General features: G+C 40.0%; 2 protein-coding genes across 2 annotated transcripts; one reads left to right on the top strand and one right to left on the bottom strand.

Annotated features, from left to right (window-relative positions):
• Positions 1-4,087: 4,087 nt before the first annotated feature.
• cdk1 (cyclin-dependent kinase 1) lies at positions 4,088-11,335 on the top strand. The gene is given in 8 exon segments (NM_001303898.1): positions 4,088-4,153; positions 4,658-4,700; positions 7,267-7,423; positions 7,619-7,742; positions 8,584-8,754; positions 9,446-9,609; positions 9,882-10,023; positions 11,014-11,335. Coding segments are annotated over 7 exon segments (909 nt in total). The 5' UTR covers positions 4,088-4,153; positions 4,658-4,663; the 3' UTR covers positions 11,128-11,335.
• A 2,338-nt stretch (positions 11,336-13,673) lies between these two features.
• tmem26a (transmembrane protein 26a) lies at positions 13,674-25,154 on the bottom strand. The gene is made up of 6 exons (XM_010869874.4): positions 24,896-25,154; positions 22,004-22,100; positions 21,832-21,921; positions 21,306-21,514; positions 20,273-20,352; positions 13,674-14,751 (listed from the first exon to the last, which is right to left on the bottom strand). The coding sequence occupies exons 1-6, from the start codon at positions 25,087-25,089 to the stop codon at positions 14,468-14,470; spliced, it is 954 nt and encodes a 317-aa protein (XP_010868176.2). The 5' UTR covers positions 25,090-25,154; the 3' UTR covers positions 13,674-14,467.

Here is a 25,154-nt window from a genome sequence, read left to right as displayed (position 1 = left end):
TCTGACCCTCAGGGTAGTTGTTTAGAAGAGTGCATTCTTGAATTTTAGTATGTAGATAATGTCAAAAGTGTAAGACCTTTCTCCAGCTCAAGCACTTGACCATGCCACCCATCACCTGAACACAGCTCACTCTCCAGATCACAATCCCTAGACTTCTAATCACCTGTTCACCCTCACCTGTGTTTGATCAACACCCACTATTTAGTTCAGTTATTTGCATCAGTTTTTTGTGAAGTATTGTTTGTATGTTATGACTCCACTAAGCCTGTTACTCTGTGAACATTTTGGATAGCTCTTATGTGTATCGAGTTCTCTGGATTGTTTTTCTTGCCAGTGATCGTTCATCTCATCACTGCCTGTACCTGATATAGACCTTGCCTGTTACTGACCATGTGTTTTTCCTGTCGCTAGTCCGGTGAATAAACCTATATGCTTGGAACCACACCACCTACCTGTGTCGTATTCTTAAAAAGTTTGGTTTATGATCCCAAAATTGGATTTCAAGTCATACTCAGATTGCCATGTATGTTTCCTTGCTTGGATATCCAATTTAAAAAAGAGCTATCAGCAACATGATAAAGAAGAGTTTGTTTCTCTTTTTTTCCCCAAGAACCGAATAATGGGGAAAGGGGTTGTTTTTCATTATATTGTAATTTTGTGTCATGTATCAGTAAATGACTTGATACTTCACTTTTTGTAATTAGATTATTTTTTTAAATGACAATGGATGCACATGGAAACAAAAAATCACTAATGATACTAGCTTGAAAAAAACACATTTTGACCAAATAATTTGTCTGTCGCATCATCTTCATAGAATTTAATGGCATTGTATATTACATCAAACTTCTGTGGTCAAACCATGTGCAGGTTTTAAGGTTACAAGCAAATCTCATTTCATTTGAAAGGGATAGTTAAGTGTCTATAGAATTGGCATCCAAAAATCAACCACCCATAGATTGTCTCTGCTGAATGTTGTGACCTTCCCTGCAGTTTGGTTTTGACTGACCAGACCTAAGGCATGTCTACCGTCTCCACAGATGATGACCCTCTACTTTCTCTTTAAACTCCGCCAAGTTCTGAATGAAAAGGAGGCAGACTACTATGGTGGAATGACTGTCACCCAGTCAGATTGAGAGGGACTAAAAATAGAAGCCTAGGAGCATTTTGACACCAAGACTTGGCATGAGTTCCAAACTTAATGGCTCACACCTTCATCATTCTTAACAGTACACTCCAGGGTGACTGACTGAGACTTTGGCAGAAAACAAGAAGCGAGTTCAAACCCAGGCAATGAAAAGAGGTCTTGCGCTAGACCTGTCACCACTGCACAATATAACACACTGGAAATAAAACGTTATCTTCTGACTTCATCATAATCCCCCATGGGCCACACACGAATACCTCTCCTGATGGTAAAGAGCTTTACATCTCTGCTAACCTTGTCTATGGCCTTCTTGAGATCAAATGGCCTGATTGTGACAGCTTCAAAACGGGGAAATACATGAGTCATAACGCTGATGGTACCTACACACTTATTTTAAGATGGTAGGGCAAATGGGCATCACTGGTGATTTTGTTTTTTTAAATGACCACCCCTGTAGTGCATCTACTTATACAGTAATGAATGGGAGGACACAAAGTTCAAGTATATTCTTTTTTTGTATTTTCCTTTCCGCCTTTTGTGTAAAAATAGAGAGATCTTGGTAGGTTAAAACATAGTGTTATTTGTGCAGAAAACAATTGGTAAGGGATGTCTGACCTCCTAAAATGGGTTGTATAAAGGAAATAGAAAGTTAAAGAGAAAGAAAAATTGGGAATGTAAGACAGTTTATATACATTTTTTAAAGGACAAATATGAATGCATATCCTAAAATGTAATTGGATTTGAAATTAAAGGGTCATTAAAGTTTTTTAACAAATCTAAAAAAATGTATCTATTTTTTATACAATACATTTTGACAATCAATATAATATGAAATGCTGCAACACATTAGGGTCTCGATTCTCCCCAAACTCGATTCCCGGTCTCATAGGCGCCGATTTATGTTTTCCTCTGTGGGTGCTCATAGGCGCACGCCATATATATATATATATATATATATATATATATATATATATATATATATATATATATATACACACACCTATATATACCTATATATACACACCTATATATACCTATATATACACCTATATATACATATATAAACGCACTACACACACCTATTCATTTACTTATTAATAAAGCCGTAAAGTAGATCTTTCAAAATTTACCACTTATCACAAATACAGGATTGGAGATTGGAGAAAAGTTTAACTGACACGTAGGCCTAACCGCGATTACTGTAGTTACATGCGCTGGTTAAATTGGGTTTGGGAGGTGAGGCCAACACCTTACTGTTGTGCTCATACGTTTGCATACCCTGGCAGAAATTGGGAAATTTTGGCATTGATTTTGAAAATATGACTGATCATGCAATTAGTGACAGACACTAAATTGCCAAAACGAATGGGCAGCTATACCACCTGCAAGAATTTGGGGCCTCATGGACAACTATTACAAAAGCCTGCATGCTGTTATTGATGCTAAAGGGGGCAATACACAGTATTAAGAACTAAGGGTATGCAGACTTTTGAACAGGGGTCAGATCCTTCATCTTCTTCCGCTTCATCCGGGGCCGGGTCGCGGGGGCAGCAGTCTAAGCAGAGATGCCCAGACTTCCCTCTCCCCAGACACTTCCTCCAGCTCTTCCGGGGGGACACCGAGGCGTTCCCAGGCCAGCCGGGAGACATAGTCCCTCCAGCGTGTCCTAGGTCTTCCCCGGGGTCTCCTCCCGGTGGGACGGGACCGGAACACCTTCCCAGCAAGGTGTTCCGGAGGCATCCGAAACAGATGCCCAAGCCACCTCAGCTGACCCCTCTCGATGTGGAGGAGCAGCGGCTCTACTCCGAGCTCCTCCCGGGTGACCGGGGTCAGATAATTTTTTTAATTTGTTGCCATGTTTTGTTTTATGATTGTGCCATTCTGTTAGGACCTACAGTTGAATGTGAATCCCATAAGAAATAAAATGTGTTTTGCCTGCTCACTCATGTTTTCTTTACAAATGGTACATATCATACCAAAGTGTGTGCAAACTTTTGAGCACAACTGTAGTCCCAATCGGTCCCAAGTACTGGAATAAAAGCCTACAATAAACAGTACCTACTTCACCACCACCCGTTGTGTGCACTATGCGATTTGAGATTCAGTTCATAACTCTCTCTTGCTCGCTCTCAAAAAAAAATATCCTGGATACTGTATATCATTTGCGGGCGCAAGGGAGAAGCTATTATCCGTGAGAGTTGGGATGTCTGTTTAATTAACTGACCCTACCAGTGACAGAGAAATTACACCACCAAAGATGTGGTAATGATTGAGCCTTCTGGTAGCTTGCTCCTCGTGGATTCAGCACCTTGGAGCTGGAGGTATACAAACAGATTTATGTGCAGTATAAAACCACCCTAGTAAGGAAAACCAGTTCAGGTTATTGTTCCTCTTTAGAGCGATCGATGGTCATTTAAATAAATAAAAAAATCAGTTCACAATTACTGACGTAGCCTCATATAACCTATAGCTGCGAAATTGAAACGTGTCTCTTTGCAATATTACACTATTCAATTCTTTCAAAGTGGATTTTTAGATCCACTTCAAATAAGGTCTGTGTTTTTGTGTAGGCTTGCACCATGTTGACGTTTTGATAACACTGGTAATCCTGAAACAGCATTGGTACTTGAATCTGAATCTATTAAGTAACCTACTCTCCACCCGACGCTGCGGTTACATGCGGATGCGAGTCTGAACTTGGAAACTCCGATGTTTGATTTGTAAATACGTTGAATGCTTTAAGTGAATAACCACAAGCCGGACTTTCGATTTTCTTAGCTCAGACTAGTCCATGAACGCAGCTTAAAACCGTCATATCCCTCTTCGAGTTAGCTTTCTCCGGATTGGCGCTTTTGAAAGACAGCGAGCGACGTGATTGCTTGGTTTTGAAAACCAGAAGCACCGCAGTCAATTCGAAAAGAACGGATCCAAGTACTTGCTGGTTGCAAGAGAGACACAGAGCGCCACACCGTTGAAGTTAACGCACACAACGATATTGGAAGACGGGTATATATATATATTTTTTCTATTTAAAAACAATAATTAGATAGTAATGTCTAACTATTCATCGATCGTGTTATAGCAGTTGTCATTAAGTTGACAATTGCGAGCTAGCTAGCTAACGTTATCACACATGCAAACCGCGTGAAACAGGGATATGGAGTTATTAACTTTTACATAGTATACTAATACGTTTTAACATAATCCAATTTCTAAATAATAGTGTACTTACTTTTGCAATCGAATAACGTTAGATCATGACCACGTTACTAATGTGTAATGTTGTCTAACTTGCTTGTTAACCGTAGTTGCTTAACGTTAGCTACTGTGCTTGTTGGTTAACTGTACTGTACGCTCACTAAACAGTTTTTCCACATCCCCTGACTGGAATTTAACACTTAAGCTAGTAAGTTAGACCGACAGATGTAGTACTGTACTTGGTGTTACACGATGTTTACTAGCACAAACCTGTCGTTAATTTATTTTGTAACATAACCTTTTTTTTTTCAGGGAACAATGGAAGATTACCTGAAAATAGAGAAAATCGGCGAGGGTAAGTTATGTCCCACATTTATTATGAATCCCCCTAAGTCTGAGCCCGTTCTTTTTGGTTACAGTAGATTTGTGTGTAGAATCCTGGCTCTAAGCCAGTGGTTCCCAACCAGGGGTACTAGGACCTCTGGGGTTATTTGGACTTGCCCTTTCCATAGAGGGTACTATGGCTCCCTAGGCTTACTTGTAACATTATCCTGAGTGGGTACTTCAGGGTTACTCAGCAGAGCAACATTTTGTTTGTGCTACAGTAACTGAAGAGGGTGGGGAATCACTGAAATAACATGACTTGTCTGTCCCTCGTCTTCCCTTACCGAATGAGACCCGAATAGTACTGTATAGCTAGTCCAGGGTTTAGGGTGGGGAGAATAGTAATGCAGGTGTCTGAGTATAACGAGATTACAAGTCAGTGCCAACTGATAGATGAACCAACGAGAATGTTTACACAGGAAATATCTAGGTCGCTTTATTTATTTTTTAAACACTAACAAGCATTATCTGTAAATAAGATAGTAGTACAGTACAATTCTTACATATTGACCCCATAATGTAATCGCAATATGTTTGTTTGGCTATCTAATCGCAATATATAGCTGTTTACCAGTATCGATAACAAAATTCCAGTATTTGTTGCCTAATAGTTTGTTCTGGTTTATTTTTTTTAAACACTAAGCCAGTTTGTTTTCAGCACATATATGTCCATGATTCATGACTGGTTAAAATTAGTTTTAGTTTTGATATTGCTCTGTCTTGACCCTCGACAATACAGCAGCAATAATATGACTGGAGCATCAAATTGCAATAAAATAACACCCTGTCAAATCTCAGTGCACAATGACTCGGGAACATTGCATACATAGCCTGTGGGCAATCAGAAGGTCCCTGGAAATTTCCAGCCTTACTCTTCACTATTGTTGGCAATATCACTATCATAGGATATCAGTGATATTTGTCAGACATTATTAAGATTGATGACATGTGGCTGACGATGTTAAGATGACTTGAACTTGACTGGCATGGTGCAATAACGGGCATAGTCTGGTTGGCACAGCTGTGTGATGTTCCAATTGTATGCCTTAGGAGCCTCCCTTTAGAGAACATCAAGACAACAGCGCCCCCAACTCCGCCCTCAGCAGGATTGGGGTGATTTGTCAATGGAACGAAATGTTGTGCTGCCTGTATAAATGCACATTTATTCATATGAACATAATGTAATGGGCATGCAAGACAACACTCTACAGGGACGTCGCCAGGACTTAGCCCTGAAACCAGATAATGACGGGGTAAAAAGGTTGTATTAGGCATCACATGCATATTTGTGTCCACTGGAGGGACAGCCTTTTCTACAACCATGTTCACATTTTCCAAGACTGAAAATGTAGGAATATATGAACAAATGCCCGGCTATACTCTGAGACTAGCATTCTGAAATCAATAAAATGAGCATCATTCACAGGCCATGGACAAAAGTGCAGGCATTAGGAAAACATTATAGTCTGAAACACTTTCTTGTGCCACTGACTGACCCAAATAGCTTAGCCTGCAAATGCATTTTGGAAACGTGGAGAGGGGCCGTGCCTGCTTTTCATTAACAACAACATTGAAAGTCATGAAAATAATCTGCTGTTTGATGTTTACCGTTCCTCCTGCCATTTGCGTGCTTGCCGACTGACGCAACTAAGATGGATACGTGCATGGTTTGACAACGCAACAGCATTACAAAATAAAAGTAAGCTATCGATATGATCAGTTGCTTAGTAACCAACTGGTGTGTTTTGAAGAAGGACACGCCACATATCTTCACTCTGCTGCAAACTTGCTCCCACCAATTTGTTCACAATGATGTTTTTTCTATTTAATGTTCCTTTTTTTTGCCAGAATAGAGCTACATTGTTGAATACATTTATGACATTAACTACCAGTACTGTGTCAATAAATGTATCCACCATTTACACTACCTGCTTCTTAAACGATGGTTAAGGTCCCTATTTCACAGTTACAATGTGCTATGGCAAGATGTTATGAATTATCCTGCTAATAGGCAAACTAGGCAGCTCCTGCAATCTGTGGGACTCTGGTGTTGGCCTACAAACAGTAGATCTCTTGATGGATGTCTCACACTCTCTCTCCCCAAGCAACAGCACTCTTGTATACTGACACACAACACGCAGGAGGGTTTTCACGCAGTGTCTAAAAAAAAAAAGTAAAGTGGTCCAGACATTTCCTGCACAAGTCAAAAGCCAAATAGGTGCTTGAATGCTGCACTGACTATAGATGGTTCTGAGGATCAACAAAGGAAAATGTGTGAATGGCTACAAAAACATCAAGTATTTCAAATGAATCGTGCACACTAACTTTCGCAGGCGTCGTTAATAGCCGATGAAATAATGAATAAACGAAACGACAGAATTAAGCTCATTTTGAAATAAATTACTTACACGTGCTGGCAAAATCATTTGGCGTCGCAATGTTGTACGTTCATTGTAAAACGGCCCAACCATACTCTTCGCTGTGTTATACACTTTGCTTCTAACACTGAGTGAATGTTTATTCCTGTGATTTTTCAGGTACCTATGGTGTTGTGTACAAAGGCAGACACAAGTCCACCGGCCAGGTGGTGGCCATGAAGAAGATCCGTCTGGAAAGCGAGGAGGAAGGAGTGCCAAGTACGGCCGTGAGGGAGATCTCTTTGCTTAAAGAGTTGGCGCACCCGAATGTTGTACGGTATGTGTGGTGTTTGTGTCTTTGGTTTTACTAATAGCCATGCAGCAAGAGAATGTGACGTGACCGTTGTATCAAATATTCAAAGTGTCAACACAACATGCCAAATCAGCGATTCTTGCAGTTGCTATATGATATTTGTCTCTCTGTCTGTAGCAAACAGCCTATGCTTATATTCTTCCCCTGTGTCTCCAACAGGCTTTTAGATGTGCTGATGCAGGAGTCCAGACTTTACCTCATTTTTGAGTTCCTGTCCATGGACCTTAAGAAATACTTAGACTCCATTCCCTCTGGCCAGTACATGGACCCTATGCTTGTAAAGGTATAATATTTCTATACTTAATTGTAGCAGATGCTACAAAAGGCTCAACCTTAACGCTTGTCCTTTGGTCTCAGAGTAGTACAAAAAGCCGTATATATGGATGTAGGAGAGCACAGAAATCACAACGTAGAACAGTTACGGTTGCATATGTGCCCTGAATGTGATTTGTTGTGCGCGGTTCTCCCATTCTCACCAGAGCACTTCAGAGTTGAACTATTCTAGTGTATTCGATGGAGGCACAAACTCATTCAGTTGGTGTGAACAAAAAGAGGCCACCTGTGCACTTTCCTTAGTGAGATACGCGTTTGTTATATCACAGTAGCAGGGTTCGTATGGTCATGAAGAGTCAGGGGGATATTTTTTGAGACGGTCATTTGCGCTAGTAGCTAGGCCAGCTTATTCACAACAGTAATGTTCCTTTTTTGTCCTGTCCCTGTTTGGTGTAGCTTGATCTCCCTTTGTGCACAGAGTATAAATAAGCAAAAGCATATGCCTGTTGAGTATGACTGCACGATTCTTATAAAATATTGAATAATGATTTTCAAACGCTTGGGTGTATGTGTATAAAACCTTAGATCTTAAGTGAGATCATAGACTACATAAAGTGCTAACTGAATTAAAAAAAAAGTGAAGTTAGATCTGTTTTTGGAACATGTAACGCTTATTACCAATTTGTGTACAGCCTGTGTCATAAATATTGTACTATGTAATCATTCAATACAATGGCGTTTGCTACATGGAATGTTATTCTATTTCAGTTATTCCAGGGGACTTTTCAGTTGTTTGGTGTAAATACAAGCATTGTTGAAGACTGCTATATCTCCCCCTGACCCCAATACAGAGCTACCTGTACCAGATCTTGGAGGGCATCCTGTTCTGCCACTGTAGAAGAGTCCTCCACAGAGACCTGAAGCCCCAGAACCTATTGATTGACAACAAAGGAGTAATCAAACTGGCAGACTTTGGGTTGGCCAGGGCCTTTGGGGTGCCAGTCCGGGTATATACCCACGAGGTAAGCAAGAACACATGGATGGCCTATCAGGTGACGCAGCAATTAATGGTGGTCATTTGTAGCACCAAGCTGACCGCCACGGTGTAGGTTTGAGCGTTGAATGTGCCACTAACTGATGCATACCTGTAAGCCCCGATGGCTATGCTTATTGGCCAGCATTGGGGGGGGGGCATTGTCAGCAGCATTATCCTGATGACTTTTGGGACTCCCTTAGGCTAGGGTGCCTATAAACTAAACAAAGGCTGTCAGGAGAGTGAGCGTGCCCGTTTGACTTCCAAGTAAGAAGCAGTGGCAGGGACAAGGCAGAATGGCTTGGCACCTTCAAGAAAAGCTTGCAGCCATCTTGCAGTGCCAAATTTGTTGGGGGTTCTTGGGATTTAGATGGGGTTGTAGATGCCATTAGTTGTCAGAGGGGTGAGACATGGTCTCTGTTGGTAACAGCATGGCATGGTTGTCTTCTGAATCAATAAAAGGGAAACATATTGTGTCACTAGTAAATAATAGTTGCTAGTTCATGTTTGACATTATGCCTGCAAATCTGTCTAATGTCAGTGAATTATAGGTTACTAGCAGGGAGGAGATTGTAGTCATTCTTTGTTTTATCTGCCCAGATACTCTTTTGTAGTAGATACAGGTGAAATTATGTACATATGTACAATCTAGTGGCATTATTAACTGTCTTTGTTTCCAGGTTGTGACACTGTGGTACAGAGCTCCTGAGGTCCTGCTGGGTGCAGCGCGCTACTCTACCCCTGTGGATATCTGGAGTATTGGGACCATATTTGCAGAGTTGGCCACTAAGAAACCCCTCTTCCATGGAGACTCAGAGATTGACCAGTTATTTAGAATATTCAGGTATATTTCACTTCTGTATTTTAAATGGATGGTTCATCCAAAAATCATATTTCAGTGAGTCTCCTTACCCCTAGTAGGTCCTTCAGTCACATAGTAATTTTTTTAAACAATCCATTATTCATCTCTGTCTCAGTCAGTAATTAGCATTAATAGCATTGTCCAAATTCATGAATGGAAATGCTGTAGTTGTATTTCGACCTTTTCATAAATTCTTTAGGTATTATCTCCTTGACTTAAAGTTTTTTTGTCAAGCATCATTCTTTGTTTTGTAGGACCCTTGGTACACCCAACAATGACATCTGGCCAGAAGTAGAGTCTCTACCTGACTACAAGAACACATTTCCCAAGTGGAAATCAGGAAACCTGTCCTCCATGGTGAAGAACCTGGACAAGAATGGCATTGATCTGCTTGCTGTAAGATTTTACAATTCTTCTTATTTTTATTCAGGTTGATAATTTAAGAAACATAATTGTTACTGTAAGAGCGTGTTGCACATCTCTTTTTCAAGGACTGGTTGTGGTTTGCAAGTAAAGAGGTAAAAAATCATAGATTTTTCATTTTGGGTAAAAAAATAATAATAATTAGGAACCTTGTAAATATGCAATACCAAATCTGAGCATCCAAATGAAAGCTATGTGCACAGACTATAGAAGTGATGTAAGCAGAAAACAAATAATTGTGTCCAAGTGCGTATGAATTTGGCCTCTATGCCCAATCAGTTAACAGTTGATAATAGAGGCTATAATAGAGCAAAAAAGGTCCACCAGTGATGGTCAGTCAACCAATCATGTTATTGTTTGAGTCAGGATATGTTGCAGTTATTGTAACCTTTGTGTTTTTCCGACTGCTTGGTGGCAGATAAGAGTCCTTGGTTAGTAGAGCCGGTGGATTTTCTTTGGCTTTGTAAAGACTAGCTTGACGAGCCCTGTTCCCATCCTCAATGGTAGGCTTTTCAAAACGGGTAGTATTTGGTTTTACTGATCTTTGGAAGCTTGCTGGATAGTTTTTTTGAGATTGCAAAACAATGGTGGTTTCTGGTGATTCCTGATGACAGGAGCTAAACAGTGCTATGAATTCGAGATGGTATAGTTTGCTTATGACTATGAAATGTAGATTGCCAGTCTCTACTAGTGAAATGCAGAAACGCTTATTTGTGTTCTATGAGGACATTTTTGACATAAACAGATGTGTGGGTGAATGGCAGCAGTGCAATTTTCTTTTAGGCTTTGCTGTCTTGCTCAAGGGCACTGATGCTTTTTCATTCCATTTGCTCCAGCAATCTGTTACAAGCCCTCTGACCGCTAGGCTGCTCTGAAAAGAGACTGAAAAGAGATTTGCGGGATCATTCTAATCATTTCTGTTTCCTAACTTGTGGTACGATGTAACACGTTCATCTTTTATAGAAAACTTTGATCTATGACCCACCTAAGAGGATCTCTGCAAGACAGGCTATGACCCATCCATACTTTGACGACCTGGACAAATCCACTCTACCAGCCAGCACAGTCAAGATGTGAATGCCACGCAACTCCACTCAAAGTTCCTGAATGGAGACCACAATAATGGCAGCGTATTGTTCCACTTTGTCTGATATTCTTTTTGTTTGTCTTTTCATTCTTTTGTTTGTCATTTTGCTATGTATTCTAAATATTCTGTAAATAATCTTTATTAAAAAAAAGGTTGCCTTCAAAAGTATATTTTCAATAAAGTGCACTTTTGTAGATCAAATTACTTATTGTTTTTGTTTTTTTATGTATTTTTGACTTTCACCGTGTTTTAATGTTATCCTTCTAGATGTAAGGTTACAAAGCATTTTATTTAAAACTAGTTTATTCTTTTGAATAGATAAAAATCATAATTTTTTATGTGTGATTACACTTATGTAATGCAATGCAGCACTTTCTGGGACAGCTGCTCAGATGGGGGGGAAAAAACAGAGGATGAATGTAAAAAGTTCTCCCCCCTAAACAGCAAAACAACAATCTGTTTCAAATAATAAGCCAAGTGGCATGCTAGATTTACTTCAAATTATTGGTCAGTTTTTGTTTTTTGTGTATGGACAGTTCGGTATGTTATGTTTCGCTTTAGGACAACAGGGCTGTGTCGAGTAAATTGTTTCAGTATTGTATACAGTGAGGGATAGAAGTATTTGATCCCCTGCTGATTTTTTTGTTTACCCACTGACAATGAAATGGTCAGTCAATTTTATTGGTAGGTTTATTTGAACAGAGACAGAATAACAACAACAAAATCCCAAAAAAACATGTGTCAAAAATGTTATAAATTGATTTGCCGGTAACAAACTGAGATTAGGAGCACTCCCTTTCTTAGTGTGCTCCTAATCTCGGCTCGTATAAAAGACCTGGGAGACAGAAATATTTCTGATTGAGAGGGGGATCAAATGCTTATTTCACTCATTAAATTGCAAATCAATTAATAAGTATTTTTAGCTGATAATGAACAAATCCATTGATAAGCCTCCAAAATCTCAAGGAGCACCTGTCCAATGATCATGTAGTTTAGTTTGTCTTGTCACAGGGATGTAAACCAAGTTCTACACACAATTTGAGGAAAAATCTTATTTTTGTGCATGTGGAATTTTTGTAATCTTTTATTTCAGCTTATGAAACATAGGACCAACAATTTTTACTTATAATTGTAAAGATAGAACAGCAGGCTTTCTTTTCTAATACAAAAGGCTGTTGCAAGAATAATAATATTTGTATTATAACAATAATGTAAAGAATTTTACAATATAGAATATCTAGGTGCATAAAATGTAGTTCAAGAGACTACAACAACATAGACAGGGCAACTGACATCAAGCAGCAGATGCTACAATATAGTTAGTCACCCTCACCTAAAAGAAATGTAAAACATACGTAAATTGACCTACATTCTGATAAGAGAGCAGTTAACCTGGATGTAATGTTATGCAATATCTACAACTATTTGACCTTTATGATACATGATCTGGACTTGGTATGTCTGCAGTCCCCCTAGAGAGTGTGAGTACTGTTATTCAGTGCTGTAAAGACAACACAGGTTCATATTCTATCTACCCTCTTTTCAAAAAAGTTGGGATGCTGCATAGAATGCAAATAAAAACAATGCAATAATGTGCAAATCATTTATACCTATATTTCATTGAAAATAGTACAAAGAAAACAACAAATGTTGAAACTGAGAAATACTATTGTTTTTGGAAAGATACACAGCCATTTTGAATGTCAAAAAAAGTTGGGACACAGACATGTTTATCACTGTTCCATCACCTCCTCTTTTAACAACACTAATGGCCGGTTTCGCAGACACAGATTAAGCCTAATCTAGGACTAGAAAAACAAGCTCAATGGAGTTTTCTATTGAACTAGATTTTTTTAGTTCCAGACTAGGCGTAATCCGTGTCTGCGAAACCGTCCGTAAGTGTTTGGGAGCTGAGGCCAATTGCTGTAGTTATGAAATAATGTTTTCCCATTCTTGATACAGGATTTCAGCTGCTCTGCAGTTTGGGGTCTCCTTTGCTGTATTTCTCATTTCATATTGAACCAACTGTTTTCAATGGGTGACAGGTTTGAACTGCAGGCAGGCCAGTTTACCACCCAGACTCTTTTACTATGGAGCCATGCTGTTACATGATACGTGCAGAATGTGGTTTGGCTTTGTCCTGCTGAAATAAGCAAGGCCTTCCCTGACAAATGTCATCTGGATGGCCGCATACATTGCTCCAAAACCTGTATATATTGTTCATCACTCATGGTACCTTCACAGAAGTGCAAGTAACTCACGCCATGTGCACTAATGCAGCCCCATACATCATAGATGCTGTTTTTGCCACAGTGGGCTGATTACAAGCCAGATGATTCCCCCAAATAATCAAATGTTTTGTCAGACCATAGGACTGTTTTCCACTGCGCCCTGAGTCCATCTAAAATGAGTTTGGGCCCAGAAAAGGTGCTGGCATTTCAGCATGCCGTTTATGGTTTCTTCTTCGTGTGGTAGAGTTTTAACTTGCATTTGTGGATTCTGTGTTCACAGACAATGGTTTTCAGAAGTGTTCCTGAGGCCATGCAGTGATTTCCACTACAGAAGCATGTCTGTTTTTAATGCAGTGCAGCCTGAGGGCCCGAAGATCACGACCATCCAATATGTCTTAAGGTATGGCTTTCTGAAAGGCATGTCTTCTGTTTCCCTTAGACACTCACAAGCTGGGTAGGACATGTTCAAAACCAAAGCACAAAGTTTTAGAAACTCTGACTTATCACATTGCATAACTTGTGGATCATTACACATGGGCGCATATCTTAACCATCATTTAAAAAACTTTTACGTTTTCACATATTTGTTGAGGAACATAACTTAGAAGAACTTCCCTCCTACCCTTTAGCCTATACATGTCAAATTGCTGTTGCATAGGTAATCCACATTTTTAACCCACAAAACATTTGCATCTGAGGACTCAAACTGAAGTATTTGTGATGTATTTCAGTCTGAGACTCATCCCATTACAAGCATTTAGGTGTCAGAACGAGCGGTATCGTACTAAACTCTAATCAGCGCTCTGAAAATCTCCAAAGCTGAAGGCTATTATATATTTTTTTTGCCCCTGTGTGTTTTGGATCTGACTCAATTCACGTGGCCTGGGGTTTGAGCGAGGACTTTGGATAGTTGGGCAAGGAAAGTCTGTCCGATATTAAACTTGTGTTTTGTCTAAACACGGCACTGGGTACTGATAGTTTTAGTCTGGATTATCTTCTGGATTATCTTCTGCCAAAGCACCTTCGTCCACAGCATAGGCAGGACTCAGGAATTTCCTACACATCTTCTCCATATTCACCCTACCAAAAGGGTTTTCCCCTATAAAGGGATGCTGGTGCTGGTCCTGGACGTGTCTACTGGTCTGTAGTCCTGGCATATGATGTACAGCCGATAGAAGTTCAGGATGACCACCAGAAAGTTTTTAATGGCAAAGAACACCAGCATCTGGTGGAAGACATCAAAGTAGGTCATGACAACGATCCGGACTATGAGGAACGGGCCGTCCTGGATGAAAAGGCTCTCAACGATGCTCCATATGTCCGTGCTGTGCTTGGTTAGAAGGGAATCACCTTGGCTCTGGCTTTCTGGCTTTGAGTTTACCACTAAGGACACACATGAAAACTATGTTAAAAAATAATTACATTTTCAAACATTACTGAAACTGGTCTTCAACAGGATTATAGATGCATACTCTTAAAATGCTTACACACTGGAACCGGCAGCCGCTGCCTCCTCCATTACTTTCAATGAATGCTCGGCAGCTTTGCCTCCTACCCTAGTGGCCGCCGCAGCAGCAAGCCGAAGCAAAACCATGTTCAACTTTTGCATCTTGCCGCTGGACGGTAGCCAATCAGAGATCGTGCTTTTGCCACTATCGCAACAGTGGAGGATTTAGTAACACTGGTGTCAGAGTACCCAGAGATAAATTACACAACGTACAAGAATTATAAAGATATAAAAAAAACGAAATGGCCATAATTCCTTGAATGAAGGAAGGCACATAAAGGTTTGGCTTGTCGTTTGCGCTTAACATTTAGTTTAGTTATGTACATATTACTAAATTGTACATATTACTAACTGAAATTATAATATTAACATACTTGGCGAACTGATATGTAATGACATCACAGTGAATCAATCCCCAGAAAAACACTCAACATTTCTGCATCTTTGCATGCCGCCCTAATTGCCGCTGTTGATTAATAAAAACGCGGTGCGTTGTGATCAATCACGTGAGCGGTGCCACTTTCTGTGCATGCTTGCTCGCAGGTGGAGGCGCCCAAAGTTCACATTTGTTGAACCTTTGAGTGCTCGCTGCTCATGTAGACCAGTGAACAGTGTTCATCTTGTCAACCAATCAAACGCTCATTCTAGATTGACTGGCTAGCCTCGCACGTGCACAACTAGTTAAGTTCTTAATTGAATGTCAATTAAAGTGTAATTTAGTTTTTATTTTATAACAAGAATAATATTGCACACGGATGATTTGCATCCTCTCTCACACACATGTCAAATTACCACTGTCACATTTACAAAGCAAAATTAAGAATGCAACCAAGCTCAGAACCAATGTGCCTACAGGGCCATACGCGAACAGCAATGAGCTCAACACCACTGAAGGCCACAACGAAGTGGAAAGACAAATTTTTAGGGATACAGATCCATTCTATGACAACAAACTTAATAGATAAGCATGGACACACTGACTCTCGTCACCATCTATATCAATCGATCCAGCACAAAAATATGACCAATGCACGGACCAGCACCACAAAGGCAGGATGATAAAATGTGCTTTCACTCACCAAGGCTGAGGGCTCACTTGAAGAGAAAGGTGGCACGGTGGTTCTTCCTCTGGGCAAACCATTCGATGACTTGGGGAATTAAGTCATGTAGCTGCTGGAACAGCTGGCTTTCGATGGACAACGTGGCCAATGAGTCGCGGCTGTCCCATGGTTTTGCGAGTGAATGTTTTTACCTTCTTCACCGCACAGTCAAGCTTAGATGTAGGGAATGACAGGACAAATTGTGGGAAGAGCAAGCTGTCAACCAGCTTGGCAGCGATCAGGTGGTCACTTTGTGAAAACCTCTGCTCCACCTGGGAGATGACTGTGTCGCATGCCTCCTTCATCACCGGCGCTGTGTTGGTTACTCGTTGGCAGGGTTCATTTGTTCCATCGTGAACAGTGGCAGCCCATTCATCAGTTTGCTTCCACATATTCTGGACATTCTCCTTGAAACGGGTGAGCGCACTGCTAATCCCAGATGCATCGATGCTCCGTTTTTGCAGAGTGTTATATAAAACATCTACTTCTGGCATAAGGAAGAAAAAAAATGCCAGCAGCTGCAGAAAGGTTCGGTCCCAGAGTTTTTTTGACAGGCCATGTGCCTCACTTATGGTGGCCTCATCCCATCGTGGTTGTGTGCGTATGTCCTCCTTACACAGGAGCAGCGCAGCGCGGTTTTCCCAAACTGCATTGACAGTTCTACTTTTAAAGTTACATCGCGGGTGGCCTTGGAATGCGTCGCTGTGTTGCCCCAGCAAGTGCCGCAACACGTTTTGTAGCGCCAGAAAAAAAGGTGGCAAAAGCAGTTAAATATGCAAAAAACATTTTCAGGATGCTCATCTTTGCTGAACAAAGTTGCTACAAGGTCAGGTTCAGTTGGTGAGCATAGCAGTGAACAAACTGGGCATGTGGGTATGTCTCTTTCATTAGCGTTTGTACCCCTCAGACGTTTCCACTCATTACAGCCGCACCATCATAAGTCTGAGCGATCAGCTTTTCTCCCAGCTTCAGTGGTTCCTGCACACCCTTGATGCTATTAGAGCGGCCAAGTCCAGTTGTATCTTTGACTTCCACAAACTCCAAAAACCTCTCTGTCACGGTATTGTCAGGCAACCACCATTTGTGATTTACAGGAGATATCAGTTGTCTCATCTGCCTGTATGGCAACAAATGATGTCTCGTCCACTTGCTTGACTATCTCCTCCCTGTACACTTCATACATACAGTCTAACAGCTGGTTTTGTACAGTGCTACATGTCCCTTTGAAGATGGGCTGAGCGTCATAGTGCCTCTGAAGTCTCAAATCGCCCTCACACAGTCTCGAAAATGCATCTGAATATTCCGCCCCCGCAGTGCGGTTTTGCATTTTCCACACAGTTTAATACATGTTATGATCTGACTGAGAATGTACCTGTTTTCCTCCACCTGTTTGTTATGCTGCTCAATGGAGCGCCTGTATGAAATGTCGCAACTTTGGCTGTGACATTTACCCTTCCAAGTAAGCCCAATTTCACAGCATCGTCCAAATGACTCCCACTGCTCTCTTGTTTTGCAATCCTCTCAGAAAGATGTTTCAAATCACTGTAACCTGTCCTCGACCAAGTACCATTTTCACCAAATAGCAGACATTGAAAACAGAACAGTTCCTTCTTTTGTATGCTAACCACTCCATGTTAAACCTGCGGTTACTTTTACCATCAGTTTGAGTGATGACAATATACTGTGGCTGATGGGCACCAAGTTGCTTTACTTCAAGTTTCTCCTCCAAATTAAGGGTTTCAAACTGGTGCTCAAGTATGAAATCTACTTTATTCATTTTCTCAAGTTATCTGGTGTTTGTGATGCTAACAAGCTAGCTAAGACAATCTACCCTACTTGCTCTTCTTGCCGACTAATGTTGGCGCCAGACAGACAGCCAATTAGGTCTACAGGCTGTCAGCCCCATTTGGAATCAAATTTAAGATCAATCTACATTGATCACACTAACATTCTGAGCATGCGTATTAATATTTTCACACGTGCAATGTACATTGCATTGTGAGAGAGGGGCTAGCCCCACCTTCATGCTTAGCCTATGGCCTACTACTGCAAACTCGAATCGGCAGAACGAAGTCTGAAGCAGCAAGGCAGGGACTAATGAACATGAGATAAGGAAGATGCTATAAATAAAAATAACAAATTTGTTGCAGTTCTTTCTGTTGACAACAGGTGGGGCTGTGCCCCATCTGCCCCTAATGACCAGTCTCCCCTGTCTGTAAAATAGGCTAACTTCGACATACCAAAACCAAACACCGCCAGGGCATTGTTGTTACTATGGTAACCAATGCAAATTCAATCATTGTAGCTGTCTAATGTACACCCCTGCATGGGTGTACACATTGTAGGCAGATTTTTCTTGCAGTTCAGTTGTCACTTATTGCAGCCCGTGGTCAGGCTCCTTAATTGGTCAGCAATGCATCAGCTGATGCAGGATCGCTCTTATCACATGTCAGATTGCAACCTGTCTATATAACCATCAGGTTACAAATTCCGTCGGTTGTTGAGCTTGTACTAGCATGCGAGTGCACGCCTACCCAACACCACCGCCTTCAACTGTTTGATTCTGTGTTCTTTGTTGGGGGAGTGATCGGTACTGCGTACCTTGCTCATTGCCATGGGAATTGCATAAATAATAATGTTATTGTGGTAGTATCATATACACGATCATGTGATAGCAATGAGCAGAGGCGTTGCTAGGATCACAATGCATTCAGGGCTTAGCCCCCCCCCCCTCGCGACAGAAAGTACAGGGTTTTGAATGTACATGCGGAAAATGTTCATGTACAAGCTAGCGACGTCTACATTGGCATAATGTGCGATTGGAATTACAGATTAATAAATTTGGTCCATTTGAGATCCGGGGCTATTCATAAAAGACCCGGGGCTATAGCCCCAGACGCCCAGGGCTAACGACGCCACTGGCAATGAGTTACCCTAAAGGAGCAGAACCTAATGCCAAGACCCGCATGTACAGGGCTGTACATTAGTTCTCAAATAAATAGTTAAACTCATACGTGGTGTTTTCTGTCTGAACTGACATTATAATATTAACATACTTGGCGAACTGATATGACAAAGCAGAGTAGATGTTAACCAAAACAGTAATGACATCACAGTGACTCGATCCCCAGAAAAACGCTCAACATTTCTGCCTCTTTGCATGCCGCCCTAATTGCCGCCAATTAGTAATAAAAACTAGGCTTTCTGCCTGCAGTTGCCTGTTCCGGTGAGTAAACAGCTTTAAGTGTATCCTTAAAAGTCATGTGTGATGAGAGGACGTTTATTTCAGGCCTTAAATAATTCAGTAGAATTAGATGAACAGGACAGGCATCAATGAACTCTGTATGATCCTTGCCTTACTCCATAATTGTTTAGCCACACAGGGATAGCTATAATGCTTTTCAGGAGGTCTGAGTTTTGGGCAGTATGCCTTACGATAATTTACTCCATCAGCCAAGGAATGAGGTCAACGAAGTCAGCCTTAATCTATCAATAAAGATGGGTACAATATACAATAAAAGGGAATCAGTGTTGAGTTAGTACTTGAGGGTTGTTATATTATCCTTACTGATGATAAAACAGTATTTCTGACAGTACAGTGTATAAGTAAAAAAGAAAATTGGGATTAACAATTCAGATTTGGGTAAGCAGAACGCCAGGCGCAGAGTTAATGGACAACGACGGCTTTAAAGAAAGAAATTAAGGCAGGTGAGAAAACTAAACGACAGGAAAAAGATTGGCAGGCAGGAAACATAACAGCAGGCAAGACACAATGGCTCAACAAAGGCTGAACCAAACTGGGCAGCCTAAATAAGGAGAGAACGAGAGGCAGGTGAAAACAATAATGACAGAAGTACTAGTTACATTCAAGAACATAGGACAAAAACCAAACAGAACAGGCTACACTCAGGGACAATGGCAAAAACAAAATGGAACAAAACAGAACCTCACAAGTGACAAGCAAACATCTGCTCAAATTCTATACATACTCACAACACTACAATACAGTCATACTAGACAGTGAAAACTTTATCAAGGATATGGGGCCATGGGAGGGGTTTTTAAGCAGTTCTGGCCACAACAGATTGTTTTCATTACCGCATATGTGGCGGTACCTCCCAAATGAACCTTCAAACCATTAATATTTTGGCTTGTAAATACAAAAAACATCTTATCTGAACGGCACTCTAAAGAATGTGTGCCTCAACATTTGGATAGATCCCAGTAGCTTGTTGTTAAAAATAGGATTGGTGAAGTTCACTGCAGATAATAATATTATAAAAATGGAGAGACAAACCAGCCAGATGAAGAGGAAACTGTAACATGCTCCAGGTCCACACCGATAGGATTACATAGACCAACTGAGGGCTGTTCTCCCTGGGTGAAATACAGAACACGCAGTTCAACAGGTTTATTAATGTCAACTGTTAATAAAGTTTTGTTTTTTTGTTTTTGCATTAAATTATGAGATTTTACTCTGATGAATTTACAGGGCGATCTTCCCTTGGTATATTATTGATACTATTAAGTAAAACATTGCAATACAAAATATTATTGGTAATATTAAGTTTCCAGTATCACTGCAATGAAAAACAAAACGTCAACCAACAAGACAAGGTTGTGTAGGTTCCAGCAGGGCTTGACACGGTTGGACTGCTCCAGTGGAATGGAGAAATAAGTATCACTAGACTTATGGACTGCTCCAGTGGAATAGAGAAATAAGTATCACTAGACTTGTGGACTGCTCCAGTGGAATGGAGAAATAAGTATCACTAGACTTATGGACTGCTCCAGTGGAATGGAGAAATAAGTATCACCAGACTAATGGACTGCTCCAGTGGAATGGAGAAATAAGTATCACCAGACTTACAGACTGCTCCAGTGGAATGGAGAAATAAGTATCACTAGACTTATGGACTGCTCCAGTGGAATGGAGAAATAAGTATCACTAGACTTACAGACTGCTCCAGTGGAATGGAGAAATAAGAATCACTAGACTTATGGACTGCTCCAGTGGAATGGAGAAATAAGTATCACTAGACTTATGGACTGCTCCAGTGGAATAGAGAAATAAGTATCACTAGACTTATGGACTGCTCCAGTGGAATGGAGAAATAAGTATCACTAGACTTATGGACTGCTCCAGTGGAATGGAGAAATAAGAATCACTAGACTTATGGACTGCTCCAGTGGAATAGAGAAATAAGTATCACTAGACTTACAGACTACTCCAGTGGAATAAGTAATAAGTATCTAGTAAAGTATCTAGTAAACTAGTAAAAAGTGCTTAGCCTCAGTCAATAAAGTCCAATGAAAGGTCGGACACCTACTTGACATCAGACAGTGTTTCACTGGTAAACTCCAAAATGTCAGCTGCTATGCCAACAAAGATGAGTAGTAGCTGAGAGAGTTCGTCCCGTGTGACCCCGGCCCCTAGTGGGAGGAGCCACTTTCCCACTATTAAGAGGATGAGCAGAATTTGATGGAGAGCCAGGATCCAGTCGTTGGGACAAACCGTGGACAAGTGTTGGTCAAGACCCTTGAATATCAAAAGGGGGAACATAGGGTAGAAGAAATAATAATAAGCGATAAACAATGTAGTATAAAGTCTCAGGTTAGGGAAAGAAAAAGACGTTGTTACACACAAAAAAGATGTTACAACACAGGTTATTGCTCCGTTACTGAGATATAGCCCTACATGTTAGTAATTGAAGGCGTAATTAGTTACAACATCACATACACAGTCAGTATCATGAAACTGTTCATCTGACTGATTGTATGATTAAATAAGTAAATCTTTAGAATATTTTAAAAAGTGAAACATGAAATATTAATGAAACAAATTCCAGTATTTACCTTTAGATAGGTTTGAACTGTTATATTGCCTACAGTTTTGTTCAGAGATATCATGCTTTTCACATTTTCCCACGAGTCCAGTTTCTTGCACTGAAATTATAAAAGTGAAGTTGTAAAGATTTTCATAACTTCCATACATACATTTCACATCTGTCCAAAGTATTTTCTTTACCTGAGGGTCACTAGATTTGTTCTGCTGATGATGTAGTTCCAGAATCCAGAGAGAAGGAATTATGCTGATTAGAAAAAGCAAGATGGCTGGAGAGAACCTTGGGTTGGAGGAACACTATATTAATTTATTATTGTGACAACACTTTATTTTATACACATGCAAATGGGAGATGAACACCATTGTCATGAAATGTAATTATTTTTTATTTTCAAACATTAGAATTCAAATACTCCCTCATGTTCCAATTTTGGACTCTTTATTCCTTAGCAATGGAGTGCTATAAGGATGCGGACAGTCAACTAAACTACAACAACTGTACCTCTAAATATTTGCTACGTATATAATTGTATGTGTCACCTTTGTATAGATTTTCAGAATTCTGTCCCTACACTGCCCTCCAGAATTATTGACCACCTTAGTGAAGATGAAGAAAAGTCTATGAAAATGTGTTATTGTTGTTTATGAGCCAAAACGAATGTTTGATATAAAACTGTTAAAAAAGATATTCTTAATCAATAAATACATACATCTCTGTCCCCATTATTGACACCTCCAAAAATCCATATAAACCAAATCTGATAAGTATCTTCCCATGTTTTTCTGCGATAATTACATCCTCAGTTGCAAAAAACAAATATCTTCTTTTAACATTTTAACCAGGCAGTTGAAAGTCAGAGTTTCTTGGTCCGAACACACCAATCACCCATAAGTCCACTATATACACAACAGTCTGGGCCCTGCTTCAGTATTAATCATATGGTCCAGCAAGAGACACCATTTACATTGATTTTTTTTCAAGCTCATCTGAGTCAGCGGGATCAGTTCATCTGTGAAGCCGGATGTTTACATACACTTCAGTCATTAAAACACATTTCAGTGGGTCAGAAATGTACATACACTAAGTTGAATGTGCCATTAAACAGCTTGGAAAATTCCAGAAAATGATGTCATGGCTTTAGAAGGTTCTGATAATTGACATCATTTGAGTCAATTGGAGTTGTACTTTGTGGATGTATTTCAAGGTCAACCTTCAAACCGAGTGTCTCCCTGCTTGACATCATAGGAAAATCAAAAGAAATCAGCCAAGACCTCAGAAAAATAAACTGCAGACCTCCACAAGTCTTGTTCATCCTTGGGAACAATTTCCAAATGCCTGAAGGTACAATGTTCATCTATACAAGCAATAGTACACAAACATTGGACCACGTAGCCATCAGGAAGGGGACGCGTTCTGTCTCTTAGAGATAAACATACTTTAGTGCGAAAAGTGCAAATCAATCCCAGAACAATAATCAGTCAGGAAGCTAAAGCTTGGTTGCAAATGGGTCTTCCAAATGGACAATGCATGCACCACAATCATACTGCACCCCAAGCATACTTCCAAAGTTGTGCTAAAATGGCTTAAGGACAACAAAGTCAAGGTATCGAAATGGCCATCACAAAGACCTGACTTTCAATTCTAGAGTAACTCTGTGGGCAGAACTGAAAAGGTGTGTGTGAGCAAGGGGGCCTATAAACCTGACTCAGTTACACCAGTTCTGTCAGGAGGAATGGGCCAAAATTCACCCAACTTATAGTGGGAAGCTTGTGGAAGGCTACCTGAAACGTTTGGCCCAAGTTAAAGAATTTAAAGGCAATGCTACCAAATACTAATTGAGTGTATGTAAACTTCTGACCCACTGGGAATGGGATGAAAGAAATAAAAGCTGAAATCAATCATTCTCTACTATTATTCTGACATTTCACATTCTTAAAATATAGAGGTGAACCTAACTGCCCTAAAGACAAGACATTTTTACTAGGATTAACTGTCAGGAATTGTGAACAACTGAGTTTAAATGTATTTGGCTAAGTTGTACATAAACTTCTGAATTCAACTGTATGTTGTCATCATTACTTGTTACCTGATTCAGTAATGTATGAATATGGGGTGACAAACATGACAAATCCCTTAGTTATGGGGAAGGTTGGATTACACAAATAAAATGAGACAAAGTTTTTGACCTTCACAAATTAGGCAATGAAGAAACTTGCCTGAAAATACCCATCTCCTATATTAGAGCAATAATTACAAAGTTTAAATCAACTGAAACTGTGATAAACTTGCCTAAAATAGGACCTAATGGTATTTTGCGAGATATAAAATGTGTGATCCGTGATTATCAGGATGACCCTAGAGTATTTTGAAAACACAATAGATTAAATAGAATGCCAAATCCCATTATCTCTTTTGGACTTTTCGAACAAATCAAACACATTATTTGAGGCTCACAGGATGTGTTCTAGTCAGACAATCCTGTCTGACAAGAACATAGGGGTTCCACCCAATTCCACTTTGTCCCAAGATATTTAACACAACAATTGGGTAAGCTACCGGACGCAGACTTTGTGGGGAGGGGTAATGAGATGAGTTAAGAGTACAAAATAACAGTTAAAATAAGCAATGAACATGCTAAGGGGGATCACTCCAGAGAAGGTAAGGATAGGACAAGGGATGAAGTCATGTAATGTCTACTGCTCACTCCATGAATACTTTCAAATTATCTATATATAATATTAACAATGCAAAATATACTTAGATGATAGTCTTGACTGCGAATACATCAACATGTGTTAATTTCACGAGTTCAAGGGTCCATAGTTAATTACATGGAAACTGTTTTAACAAGACAAGCATTTTCTAAGAACAAAACAATGGCAAAAGAACATGACAACATGGCATGATGTTTTTTCTTTCACAGAAAAACATCATTATGCACTTAATCGTATTTTGTTTTACATTAGGTTTCGGGGTTAAAATACTTAGATAGTCCACACTGCAAATACTAATGTAAAACCAAAGATTAAATTACGTATAGCTTACTCTGAAGACCAAATTAATAAATGTCTTACCATTTATAATCCTTTCCCTTTCTTCTTTTTAAAGTTATGATCATTTCGACAACGAGAGGTAGAAATAGAAATGTCATTAACCAGTAGGTGTTGTCATTTTTAACTAACGTCACTCTCCAAACTCCGATAAGTGAAATGAGAATGAAGAGCAATCTAGTAACAATCGCACATGCAAATTTTATAAAAAAAGCCATAATTCTTAAAGATACGGAGTTCCACTGTCCCGTAATTCCTGGACATTCAAACTCGAGCCTGCAGG

Source organism: Esox lucius, chromosome 6 (assembly GCF_011004845.1).
Source record: "Esox lucius isolate fEsoLuc1 chromosome 6, fEsoLuc1.pri, whole genome shotgun sequence".
NCBI lineage: Eukaryota > Metazoa > Chordata > Actinopteri > Esociformes > Esocidae > Esox > Esox lucius.
Note: the sequence above shows the minus strand (reverse complement) of the source record. Positions and strands in the feature narration are given on the sequence as shown.

What these genes read in the sequence shown, in the direction of transcription:
- tmem26a (XM_010869874.4), bottom strand. Translation starts at nt 25,089, where the DNA reads ATGGCTTTTTTTATAAAATTTGCATGTGCGATTGTTACTAGATTGCTC. An exon ending in AAGGGAAAGGATTATAAATG is followed by an intron (nt 22,101 to 24,895) that starts GTAAGACATTTA and finishes CTCCAACCCAAG; the next exon opens with GTTCTCTCCAGCCATCTTGC. An exon ending in GTTTCCTCTTCATCTGGCTG is followed by an intron (nt 14,752 to 20,272) that starts GTTTGTCTCTCC and finishes GTGTGTCCTTAG; the next exon opens with TGGTAAACTCAAAGCCAGAA.